Source organism: Hyla sarda, chromosome 8 (assembly GCF_029499605.1).
Source record: "Hyla sarda isolate aHylSar1 chromosome 8, aHylSar1.hap1, whole genome shotgun sequence".
Classification (NCBI taxonomy): domain Eukaryota; kingdom Metazoa; phylum Chordata; class Amphibia; order Anura; family Hylidae; genus Hyla; species Hyla sarda.
Genome location: NC_079196.1, coordinates 202,946,933 through 202,960,485, shown reverse-complemented (window position 1 = coordinate 202,960,485; position 13,553 = coordinate 202,946,933). Strand labels below are relative to the sequence as shown.

The 13,553-nt window shown below is 43.8% G+C and overlaps 1 protein-coding gene and 1 pseudogene across 1 annotated transcript in view; both read right to left on the bottom strand.

The window, feature by feature from the left end:
• The window catches only part of USP31 (ubiquitin specific peptidase 31), an 88,724-nt gene that overhangs the window by 15,318 nt on the left and 59,853 nt on the right, over window positions 1-13,553 (bottom strand). The window contains exons 11-15 of the mRNA XM_056533751.1: window positions 7,351-7,480; window positions 7,063-7,182; window positions 3,328-3,553; window positions 1,269-1,427; window positions 993-1,145 (exon numbers count right to left, since the gene is read on the bottom strand). Coding sequence (XP_056389726.1) covers window positions 993-1,145; window positions 1,269-1,427; window positions 3,328-3,553; window positions 7,063-7,182; window positions 7,351-7,480 — 788 coding nt within the window. The remainder of the gene's footprint in view (window positions 1-992; window positions 1,146-1,268; window positions 1,428-3,327; window positions 3,554-7,062; window positions 7,183-7,350; window positions 7,481-13,553) is intronic.
• LOC130288424 (U2 spliceosomal RNA) lies at window positions 4,576-4,679 on the bottom strand (annotated as a pseudogene).

The following is a 13,553-nucleotide window of genomic DNA, read 5'->3' as shown; positions in this document are numbered from 1 at the left end:
AAATCTGTTTAACTTTTTGGCACCAGTTGATTTAAAAAAATAAAAAATAAATAAATAGTAAAATAAAAAGTTTTCCACCACAGCTAATAGGCAGGGGTGTTGGAAGTTTGACTCCTCCGTATTAATATTGTTGGCCTATCAGGAGTACAGACCGTCAATATTCACATGCTGAACCACAGGAAGCTTGCCTATTGTCCATTGTACTGCTATCTGAAACTCACCATTAGGGTACGTTCACACGAGGGGAGCATATTTTCCGCGGCAGAATTTACGCTGCGGAAAATTCGCCGCAAGCCCCAGTGAAGTCAGTAGGGACTGCGGCGAATTTTCATGCAGCGTAAATTCCACTGTGGAAAATCTGCTGCGGACAGCCAAGAAGAGCCTGCCCACTTTCAAATACGCAGCGGAAAACCCGCATAAAATCCGCTCGTATTAACGTACCCTTAGAGATGAGCAAACTTCCATTAATTCGATTTGTCGCGAACTTCTCAGCTCCGCAGTTGATGACTTTAGCCTGTATAAATGAGTTCACCTTTCAGGTGCTCCGGTGGGCTGGAGACCCTCTCCTAGGACTGTATCCACCTTTTCCAGGCCACCGGAGCACCTGAAAGGTGAACCAATTTATACAGGCTAAAGTCATCAACTGCCGAGCCGAGAAGTTCGTGACAAATCGAATTACTGTAAGTTCGCTCATCTCTACTCAACATCATAAGGGCTGGGCTCAAAATATTTTCAAAATGGTGTCTAGAATTATTTTTCCTGAAAAATTATCACAAATCTTCCCAGATTACAAATCAGTGTTTCTCAACCAGGGTGTCTCCAGGTGTTGCAAAACTACAACTCCCTGCATGCCCGGACAGCCTTCGGCTGTCCGGGCATGCTGAGAGTTGTAGTTTTGCAACACCTGGATGCACCCTGGTTGGGAAACACTGTTCTAGAGCACATGCAGGTTTTCCATTTGGTATACATAGTTCAGATAAGTTACATCTTACCATCATCCTCACTCCTCTCCCCAGTCAGTTCCACAGACTCCGCTAGTGATGCCAGAGATGTTCGCCTGGAAGAGGCTGCTGAAGCAATGCTGGGCTGTCGGCTGCCGGGTAGCCTAGAAATCCAGTGATCACACAATGAGGAGCTTGTGGAACCTATGAAGTGTAAGAATAGAGATATTCGAAACGAGCGTGAAATCCATTATAACTGCCTGGTACGGCTACAGAAATAATTGGTAGTTTACAACATGGAAGAACAGAAACAGCAGGAGGACAGACCTGCCACAGAACTGTTTGCAGACCAGGACGGCACAGCTGCTCTGCGCTGGTAGAATAGGATGTAGGCTGATGGTTTACACACTTCATCCTCTGCGAGGGACTGAACGTCGCTGTCATCAAAGCAGTACCACATGCCGTCCACAGAGTTCTTACAGTATGCTGAGACAAAAAAACAAACAGACTTTTTAAATATAATTTCAATGCAGAATAAAGAATTAAAGGGGTATTCCAGGCAAAAACTTTTTTTTTTTTCTATATATCAACTGGCTCCGGAAAGTTAAACAGATTTGTAAATTACTTCTATTAAAAAAATCTTAATCCTTCCAATAGTTATTAGCTTCTGAAGTTTTCTGTCTAACTGCTCAATGATGATGTCACGTCCCGGGAGCTGTGCATGATGGGAAAATATCCCCATAGCAACTGCACAACTCCCGGGACGTGAGTCATCAGAGAGCAGTTAGACAGAAAACAACAACTCAACTTCAGAAGCTAATAACTATTGGAAGGATTAAGATTTTTTAATAGAAGTAATTTACAAATCTGTTTAACTTTCCGGAGCCAGTTGATATATATATATATAAAAAAAAAAGTTTTGGCCTGGATAACCCCTTTAAATGGCACATCCTCTATTCTAAAAGGGCCCACATTGGATATTGAAAGTAAACTTGTTCTAATTGTATCTGGTGGCAATATAAACCTATCTACACTTATAGTTATTTCACTGTTGTGGTTGTTCATCATGCGGTCCCGAGCTGAAAGCAGGGCCTGCCCAGTCAGCCAATCACTGGTCACAGAGGTGTCCCTTCAGAGACTGGCGGGTCCGGCCAGTGCTGCTCCTACCAAGCAGGCTAAAGAGACGAGCGATGGAGGACCAGAAGCAGAAGAAATGGACCTCCAGCAGGACCAGAGGGGAACTATTACAGAATATTTTTTTTATTTTTTATTTTTTATAAATAGTTTATTTTTAAACCTGGAACACCTCTTTAAAGGGGTACTCCGCCTTTAGACATCTTATCCCCTATCCAAAGGATAGGGAATAAGATGTCTGATCGTGGGGACCCCCACGATCTCGGATGCGGCACCCCAGACATCCAGTGCATGGAGCAAACGTCGCTCCGTGCCGGATGAATGGCGATGCAGAGGTTCGTGACGTCGCGGCCACGCCCACTCATGATGTCACGGACACGCCCCCCTCAATGCAAGTCTATGGGAGGGGGCGTGGCATACGCCACGCCCCCTCCCATAGACTTGCATTGAGGGGGCGTGGCTGTGAGCTCACGAGCGGGGAATGGCCGTGACGGCACGAGCCTCCGGCGTTGCACTCGACGCTCTCAGCAGCAGAGAGATCGCAAGGGTCCCAAGTGGCGGGACGACCCCCCCCCCCCCCCCCCCCCCCGCGATCAGACATCTTATCCCCTATCCTTTGGATAGGTGATAAGATGTCTAGGGGCGGAGTAACCCTTTAAGTATTGCCATACACATTCAATAGCTGTGAGGAGAAGTCTAGTTCAGCCAACATATATTTATCTTCACTCCTGGATACAAACACACACACTCAGCTCAGCTAAGTGTGCATGCATACATTTTCAATAATAAATATCAGAAGGCTGCTGTCAGACACATATGGTTGCAGCTTATCTGTTAGGAAAACTAAAAGGTGTTAAAATTCAGCATGCCTGACCCTACTCCTTCACAACGTCATCTGCTGTGGGAGAGTCAGAAAGCTCACGCACAGTCCGCAGGTTCAACAAACTCAAAGGGGCTATCCAGGATTAAAAAAAACGAGTTGATTTCTTTATAACAAAAAATAAAAAAAATAAAAAACACACAGATTGGTTCTATTGAAGTGCATGTAGTAAACTTGTAATACCACACACATCCTGAGGATAAGGGTGGAGCTGTTTTTGGTTAGTTAGCTCTGTTTTTCTATTTCAGGCCGTAAGATGAGCTTCAACATTATATTTCCATCTAGTCAGGTTTCTATTGCTTCCTGATGGGCAGATCAGCACAGACAGGCCTATTACAGGCTCCTGTAAATCCTGAAGCCTCTGTAGCATACCTGTATAGTGTCCCCCCTGCATGGTCCCATGGTGGTTGCACACCGCATACAGGTCATATATGAAGTCCTCTGGGTCCCGTCCCAGACCATAAGGACGTCTCCATGGTGACCAATGCGACGGGAGGCTCCAGGAACTCTGACTACGCTTGACCACATGGGGCGTCATATCCAATCCAACTAAGGGGAAGCGGACCATGTTCTGCAGCTTCACCCTGCGATCTGCATCCTGTGCAGACAAAACAACGTCAGACACCAATAACTACATATAAGGCTGTTACAATGTTTGTGTTAGTAAGGAAATTGTTTAATATGAAAAAAAGTTGGTCTGATTCTCTTACATGCATAGCTTAGATTTCACCTAGGTGTGGGGGGGGGGGGGCGTGAATCATGGCCACGCCCCCTCAATGAAAGTCTATGGGAGGGGGCATGGCAGCTGCCATGCCCCCTCCCATAGACTTGCATAGAGAGGGAATGGAGTCATGAGGGGCGTGGCTGTGATGTCACGAGCCCCGCACCCAGCATTCGGAACAAAATGTTCTGAACGCTGGGGTAGTGGAGTACCCCTTTAAGACCAAGCATTCCTGAGCAACTCTCTTAAAGGGGTACTCTGGAGGAAAACTTTTTAAATCAACTGATGCCAGGAAGTTAAACAGATTTGTAAATTACTTCTATTAAAAAAAAAAAATCGTAATCCTTCCAGTACTTATTAGTGTCTGTATACTACAGAGGAAGTTCTTTTCTTTTTGGATTTCTTTTCTGTCACGACCACAGTGCTCTCTGCTGACACATCTGTCTATTCCAGGAACTGTCCAGAGCAGGAGAAAATCCCCATAGAAAACATATGCTGCTCTGGACAGTTCCTAAAATGGACAGAGATGTCAGCAGAGAGCACTGTGGTCGTGACAGAAAGAAATGCAAATTAAAAAGAATTTCATCTGTAGTATACAGCCGCTAATAAGTACTAGAAGGATTACGATTTTTTTTTAATAGAAGTAATTTACAAATCTGTTTAACTTTCTGGCACCAGTTTATTTAAAAAAATTAAATAAAAATAAAAAGTTTTCCACCGGAGTACCCCTTTAACCCCTTAAGGACTCAGCCCATTTGGGCCTTAAAGACTCAAAGGCCTTAAAAAATCAAATCTCTTAAATTTTCATGCACAGACTAGTATGAGGGCTTGTTTTTTGCTCAAACAGATTTCCGTTGTAATGCCATCACTCACTACCATAAAATGTATGGCGCAACCAAAAAAATTACAAAATCCATTTAACATTTGGTCCCCAGAGGGGACCTATCAGATATTAAACTGATAAGAACATATAATACACTTGATCTTAGCCAAAAGAAGCGATCCTTTAAACTTTTTAACCAGAATGGTTTGGCCTTTGTAACTGTTAAATATTTACATTTATGCTGTTTCCCCATTTAAAGAGTGTCAGACATGTCAAAGGTTTAAAGGGGTACTCCGCCCCTAGACATATCCTTTGGATAGGGGATAAGATGTCTGATCACAGGGGTCTGGCCGTTGGGACCCCGCAATCTCTGTGCAGACACCTGGTGTTCTGAACATAATGTTCAGCACGCTGGGTTTGGGCGGCCGTGGTTGTGACGTCACACCATCCCTCTCCATTCATGTCTATGGGAGGGGGCGTGCCAGAGAGGCTTTTACTTATCAGTCTGATTTCAAGATACTTTTTTCAAGATACTTGCATAATTTTTTTGTGAAAAATTTCCCAAATTTCATGAAAAAAATTGAAACATTTGTATTTTTCTAAATTTGAAATTCTCTGCTTGAAAGGAAAATGATTATTCCAAATCCCTGACCTGAGGAAGAGGGGTGCAGACCCCTTCGAAACGCTTTGTCTACCACTGTAAACTGCAATAAAGGAACGCTGTTCATCTACATCTGGAGTTATCTGCCATCTTTTCACTCCATCTCCTGACCCAGTAAGCGCCGAAAGAGTGTCATCTACCTAACATGGTAGATCTCTACCTAAAACCACCGGCCCAAGACGCTGAGTACGGACAGACACGGGGTGCTGCTGCTTCTTCTGCCTTAAAGGGGTACTCCCGTGGAAAACTTTTTTTTTTTTTTTTTTTTAAATCAACTGGTGCCAGAAAGTTAAACAATTTTGTAAATGACTACTATTATAAAATCTTAAACCTTCCAGTACTTTTTAGGGTCTGTATGCTACAGAGGAAATGCTTATCTTTTTAGATCACACTGCTCTCTGCTGACCTCTGCTGTCCTTTATAGGAAATGTCCAGAGCAGCATACGTTTGCTATGGGGATTTTCTCCTACTCTGGACAGTTCCTAAAATGGACAGCAGAGAGCACTGTGGTCATGACATCAGAGAAATCTAAAAAAAAAAAAAAAGCATTTCCTCTTTAGTTTACAGCCCCTAAAAAGTACTGGAAGGATTAAGATTTTTTTTTTATAGAAGTAATTTACAAATCTGTTTAACTTTCTGGCACCAGTTGATTTAAAAAAAAAAAAAAAGTTTTCCACGGGAGTACCCCCTTTAAAGCCGACCACGGTGTTGTGCCCAGAGCACAACACATCCAGGTGAGCAGCTATATTTTACACACCTATATACACTGCCGCCACGAGGTAAAGGCACAGGGTGCGCCGGTGCTTGTCCCAATTATTTCTCCAAATATAGTTGCATTCCAAATAAATGACACATTGATTCGTGTATAAAATATCTCTACTTTATGTTGACATGTTTTTACTTTTTGAAGATATCACTGGGCTTCAAAGTATAGCAGCAGTTTTTCACGAAAATTTCAAAATCTGAATTTTTTCAGGGACCAGTTCAATTGGAAGTGGATTTAAGGGGTCTTTATGTTAGATATCCCCCATAAATGACCCCACTATAAAAACAGCACCCCTCAAAGTATTTAAAATGACATTCAGAACGTCTGTTAACCCTTTAGGTGTTTCACAGGAATAGCAGAAAAGTGGAGGTGAAAAATCAAAATCTCAATTTTTTACACTTACATGTTGTAGCCTCACATTTTTTCTTTTGTTTACAAGGGATAAAAGAAAAAGCCCCTCAAGATTTGTAACCCAATAACTCTCGAGTATGGCAATATCCCATATGTGGATGTAAGAAAGGAAATTCAAAAAGAAAAGAACTTCCTGTGGAGCATACAGCAGCTGATAAGTACTGGAAGGATTAAGATTTTTTTTTTTAAACAGAAGTAATTTACAAATCTGTTCAACTTTCTGGCACCAGTTGACACACATACATACATACATACATACATACATACATACATATATATATATATATATATATATAGAGTAGTTAGTGTCTTGTAGAGCAGTGTTTTCCAACCAGGGTGCCTCCAGCTATTGCAAAACTACAACTCCCATTATATATATATATATATATATATATATATATATATATATATATATAGTAGTTAGTGTCTTGTAGAGCAGTGTTTTCCAACCAGGGTGCCTCCAGCTGTTGCAAAACTACAACTCCCAGCATGCCCGGACAGCCGTTGGCTGTCCGGGCATGCTGGGAGTTGTAGTTTTGCAACAGCTGGAGGCACCCTGGTTAGGAAACACTGTTGTAGAGCATCTACGCCAGATCTATGGTCAGAAGGTGCACCAGCAAACAGTAAGTTAGTAAAGCTTTTAAGCCTTATAAAGGGTAACTACATAAGCAGCATATGGTTATGGGGCACAATGGTTTTACTCTGCAGAGCGGACGCCATCTTACCTGTCGGAATCTTTTCAGATGTAGTATAAGCACATCAGGCAGGGTCCACAGGCTGAGTTTAATGCTGCCTTGTTGAAGCTGTTTACAGTGAGGACAGCGCCAGGCATTGCCGGGAGCCAGCTGCAAATAGGCAGCACATGGGGTCAGGCAGGTGGATTTATAAGCATAAAACAAACAGCACAGGCAACAAAAAGCACTAGCGTCACACAACTTCTATACAAAATAAAATACAACTATAATGCCGTCAATCACCGCTCAACAATGATGTACACTTAGATGTCTACTAACCTGCTCCTCTTTGGTATACAGCTGGAAACACTGGGAGAGGCTGCAGCACTGCGGCTGATGGTGAAGCTCCCGCTGAAGGCGAACACTCTCTGAATCTGGGACGTATTCCTCTTCTGTGTTCCCAAAAAGGCTGCAAAAAAGAAAAAAAAGAAAGAAAGAAAGACCATCGTATAAAAGTCATCACCGTCCGGGCTGGTGCAAGGATTTTTGCCACCCTAGGCCAAAGCTAATTTTGTCGCCCCCTTGACACCGCCCATTGGCTCAGCCCTTTAACACGAACCACCTTCCTACTGGGGTGACACACTGTAACAAACCTCCTCCTCATGTAATCACCTTCCTACTGGGGTGACACACTGTAATAAACCTCCTCCTCATGTAATCTCCTTACTACCAGGGTGACACATTGTAACAAACCCCCTCCTCATGTAATCTCCTTACTACTGGGGTGACACACTGCAACAAACCTCCTCCTCATGTAATCACCTTTCTACCAGGGTGACACACTGTAACAAACCTCATCCTCCTCATGTAATCTCCTTACTACCGGGGTGACACACTGCAACAAACCTCATGTAATCTCCCTACTACTGGGGTGACACACTGTAACAAACCTCCTCCTCATGTAATCTCCCTACTACTGGGGTGACACACTGTAACAAACCTCCTCCTCATGTAATCTCCCTACTACTGGGGTGACACACTGTAACAAACCTCCTCCTCATGTAATCTCCTTACTACCGGGGTGGGTGACACACTGCAACAAACCACCTCCTCATGTAATCTCCTTACTACTGGGGTGACACACTGTAACAAACCTCCTCCTCATGTAATCTCCCTACTACTGGGGTGACACACTGTAACAAACCTCCTCCTCATGTAATCTCCTTACTACCGGGATGACACACTGTAACAAACCTCCTCCTCATGTAATCTCCTTACTATTGGGGTGACACACTGTAACAAACGTCATCCTCATGTAATCTCCTTACTACTGGGGTGACACACTAACAAACCTCCTCTTCCTCATGTAATCTCCTTACTATTGGGGTGACACACTGTAACAAACCTCCTCCTCATGTTATCTCCTTACTACTGGGGTGACACACTGTAACAAACCTCTCTGTAAACACCCCCTCCCTGTGACGGTGGTGCTGGCTAGGCGGATGCTTTGGATGCTGCCTGGCTTCTAATTTATTTTGCAGAAGGCAGAGCGGTGCCCCCCATCAAGAGGACGCTCTAGGCAGCTGCCAATTTTCTTATAGGCAGAACCGGTTCTGCCATCAGTCATTCTAAAGAGGATTCTCCAGAGACGGAACTACAAAATGGAAAAAGTGAAGTCAACAGGTGTTGTCCCCGACAAAAATGTGTGCCGCAGCAAATGCATGACTAGATCAGTGTTTTACAACCCAGATGCCTCCAGCGGTGGCAACACTTCTGCTATCAACCTATTAACTGCTGTGATCAATTGTGATCATTGAACCTAAAAGGTAAAAGTGACAGGTGCTGGTAGGATTCGAGGTTCTCATCAGACCTACAAAGCAGAATTGTGGGGTCCAATAAGGATATGAAGTTAGAACACAAAGACAGATGTAGAGGTCCAGCTCCGAAAAGTAAAAAACAATCCAATAAAAACTACAAATTTATTGATCCATTTAAAAAAAAAGCTGACAACTTGGTACAAGAGACACGTCACAAAAAAAGAGGAAGCGAAACGTCAATGCGTTTAGAGTTTATGAGCTTATGTTTTTAAGCTTTTAGTCATGAAGTTAGTAAGTCTCCCCCGCCACCCCCATAAGCAGGATCTATACTTACCTAGTCCCATATCTCATATTCTCCACTTTAATCATGACCACTTCGCACAATTAAAGGGGTACTCCGGTGGAATTTTTTCTTTATTTTTTAAATCAACTGGTGCCAGAAAGTTAAACAGATTTGTAAATTACTTCTATTAAAAAAACATTTACCCTTCCAGTACTTTTTAGCAGCTGTATGCGACAGAGAAAATTATTTTCTTTTTGAATTTCTTTTTTGTCTTGTCCACAGTGCTCTCTACTGACACCTGATGCCCGTATTGGAAACTGTCCAGAGCAGGAGAAAATCCCCATAGCAAACCTATGCTGCTCTGGACAGTTCCCGACACGGACAGAGGTGTCAGCAGAGAGCACTGTGGACAAGACAAAAAATAAATTCAAAAAAGTAAAGAATTTCCTCTGTAGCATACAGCTGCTAAAAAGTACTGGAAGGGTCAAGATTTTTTAATAGATGTAATTTACAAATCTGTTTCACTTTCTGGCACTAGTTGATTTATTAAAAAAAAAAAAAAAAAAAAAAAAAAAAAAACGTTTTCCACCGGAGTACCCCCTTTAACAGCCCGGGTACGGACCATATCATTGCTCTGATCCGTCTGCTTAGGGAGTAGAGCAATGACGCAACGGGGTGTGATTACAGCCGGAGAAGATTGGACTAGGTAAGTATAGCTCCCTGTCCAGTGGACTACTTGCTGGGCTGGCACAAACTTCTCACCATCTCTGCGGGCAGGAACATCTCCTGAGGATACTATTTTAGTGTGTGTGTGTGTGTGTGTGTGTTGCCACACATAATATATGGTAAAATCTCATGATTGGTTCCCTTTAAGCCACAATAATTTATGTTTTTTTTTGTTTTATCATGCTTTGATGCAAAGCCACATTTTAACAATGTAACAGTTTTGCAGTATCTTATAACTTTAAAGGGTACCTTTCATCAAAAAAACTTTTGATATATTATAGATTAATGTATGCAGAAAAACTTTCCAATTGCATGTTATTAAAAAAAATAAGCTTCTTTCTATTTAATTTTCCACTTTGTAAAAATGACCACTAGGGGTCTCCCTAACAGTCCTGGCCGCAAGCCCTTTTATAGATTTCAGACTCATGCTGGAGTCCTAAATCTCAGACTGCAGCCAGGACACAGACAAGCTCAGCTGGCAGGCTCTGAATCTTCTCCACTCTGTTCACAACTGCATGTGCAGAGAGAAGAAAGATCGGAGCTCAGATAGTAAAATGAATGAGGGCACGCAGTAAGGCAGGAGTATGCCCTGCTGTGCTACGAGTACAATGCTTTGTCCTGCCGGTCTGATTGACAGGCGGGGAGCAGTGCTGAGCTTGTCTGTGTCCCGGCTGCAGTCTGAGATTTAGGACTCCAGCATGAGTCTGAAATCTATAAAAAAAAAATATATATATATTTAAAAAAGGCTTGCGGCAAGGACTGGTAGGGAGACCCCTAGTGGTCCTTTTTTCAAAGTGGACAATTAAATAGAAAGAAGCATATTTTTTAATAACATGCAATTGAAAAGTTATTCTGCAGACATTAATCTATAATATATATATATTTTTTTATTCAATGAAAGGTACCCTTTAATGTGTCACGCCGGTTTTATCTGGATACATGTAAGCAGTATCCCAAAAGCCCCGGCAGAAAAAAAAGGGGTAAAATATACCTAAACAATGGCCCAATGGTTACACGTGTCATCCTACAGGGTATAAAAAGGTGCAAAACGTAATTCTGTTTGGAAAAACACACACAATAGGGATGAACACACACAATCGGGATGAACGGAGCTGAGCATTCCAGCTACAGTTACAGGAAACCTCTTAAAAAGCAAATGCCTGAAGACTGTCATTGCTGTGCTTGTGAACATGAAAATTGCTTCTCAGGGACGGGGATTAAAGCAGCTGATGAAATGTGATTTCCCGCAAGCATGTCATTATGCCGGGTAATGCTGTAAATGAGGAGGGATAAGTAGGAAGTGGTAGGATGATTCTCGCTGTGAGCTGTCAAGCCGCACTCATGTGGAGTCTAAATGTTTCCTTCTGACTTTTCCCTCATCATTCTGCCGCGTGCAACAACATGTAAACAGATCGTGACACATTAGTCAAGCGAATGCTCTGCATTCACAGTGCGGAGCGGGTGGGGTGGTGGGGGGGACTGGGGGTGCGCGCGACTGCAAGGAGGTGATAATTACATCGAGAGAATCGGCTGTTTCACAATGAACCGCTACTTAAGGTGGATAGTGGCAACTCGGGGTTTAATGTCGCTTCTGAGAGATTATAGCACTGTCTACTATACTAAAGAACGCCTCCGATCAAAAAGATAAGAAACCTGGGGGTCCTGCTTTAGGTTGTAAACTCTAAGGCAGTGTTTCCCAATCAGGGTGCCTCCAGCTGTTGCAAAACTACAACTCCCAGCATGCCCGGACAGCCAACGGCTGTCCGGGCATGCTGGGAGTTGTAGTTGTGCAATAGAGATGAGCGAATTTACAGTAAATTCCATTCGTCACGAACTTCTCGGCTCAGCAGTTGATGACTTTTCCTGCATAAATTAGTTCAGCTTTCAGGTGCTCCTGTGGGCTGGAAAAGGTGGATACAGTCCTAGGAGACTCCTTCCTAGGACTGTATCCACCTTTTCTAGCCCACCGCAGCACCTGAAAGCTGAACTAATTTATGCAGGATAAGTAATCAACTGCCGAGCCGAGAAGTTCGTGCCGAATCGAATTTACTGTAAATTTGCTCATCTCTATTGTGCAACAGCTGGAGGCACCCTGGTTGGAAAACACTGCTCTACAAGCCACTAACCACTAACTACTGCTCTGTACTTAGCTCTGTACTTATTGAATAATCCTTAAAAGCGTTAAAGGGGTATTCCACTGGAAAACTTTTTTGCAACAGCTGGAGGCACCCTGGTTGGGAAACACTCTCTAAGCTTTCCTGAGCTTTATACTTTACTACAGCCTCAAATAAAAGGGGACTATTATTTGACAATGCATTAGGACATTGCCAGTCTGTGCCATAACTTCCTGACTGATGGGGGTTTTGCTACTTAGCAGCCCCACCGTACTCATCCCCCCCCCCCCCCCCCACATTTCTCTGTGTGTTACAGTCATTAATGTCCTCCATCTCCACCGTGTGTCAGTTATAACTTACCCCTCATCTCCCGTGTGTCACAGACATTACTACTCCCTCATCTCCCCCGTGTGTCAGTCATTACTGTCCCCTAATCTCCCCCATGTGTCAGTCATTACTGTCCCCTCATCTCCCCCATGTGTCAGTCATTACTGTCCCCTCATCTCCCCCATGTGTCAGTCATTACTGTCCCCTCATCTCCCCCATGTGTCAGTCATTACTGTCCCCTCATCTCCCCCATGTCAGTCATTACTGTCCCCTCATCTCCCCCATGTGTCAGTCATTACTGTCCCCTCATCTCCCCCATGTGTCAGTCATTACCGTCCCCTAATTTCCCCAGTGTCAGTCATTACTGTCCCCTAATTTCCCCAGTGTCAGTCATTAATTTCCCCTAATCTCCCCCGTGTCAGTAATTACTGTCCCCTCATCTTTCCCGTGCGTCAGTCAATACTGTCCCCTCATCTTTCCCGTGCGTCAGTCAATACTGTCCCCTCATCTTTCCCGTGCGTCAGTCAATACTGCCCCTTCATGTCCCCCATGTGTCAGTCATTAGTGTCCCCTCACTTCCCCCGTGTGTCAGTCATTAGTGTCCCCTCACTTCCCCCGTGTGTCAGTCATTAGTGTCCCCTCACTTCCCCCGTGTGTCAGTCATTAGTGTCCCCTCACTTCCCCCGTGTGTCAGTCATTAGTGTCCCCTCACTTCCCCCGTGTGTCAGTCATTAGTGTCCCCTCACTTCCCCCGTGTGTCAGTCATTACTGTCCCCCTCATCATCTCCTTGTGCGTCATTCATTACTGTCCCTCATCTCCCCCGTGTGTCACAGTCATTACTGCCCCCTCATGGGTCAGACATTACTGCCCCCTCATCTCCCCCGTGTGTCACAGTCATTACTGTCCCCCTCATCTCCCCCTGGTCGGACATTCTGTCATGTGAACATAGCCTTACGAGGAGTATGGGATACATCATTGTACGCAGTGTCTGTCATTAGTTTCTGCTGCCCTCAGAGTGAGGCCAAAAACACAGTATAGCAGTGTTATCCAACCAGGGTGCCTCCAGCTGTTGCAAAACTACAACTCCCAACATGCCCAGACAGATAGCGGCATGCTGGGAGTTATAGTTTTGCAACAGCTGGAGGCATTCTGTTTGGGAAACACTGCTGTAGAGAGATGATAACCTTAAGGGTATACACTTTTCTTTTATCTAGGTTTTTCCTGCACTGTAAAGAGGCCTCCCCCTCCTCAAGTATTTCCTTTCATTGATCACA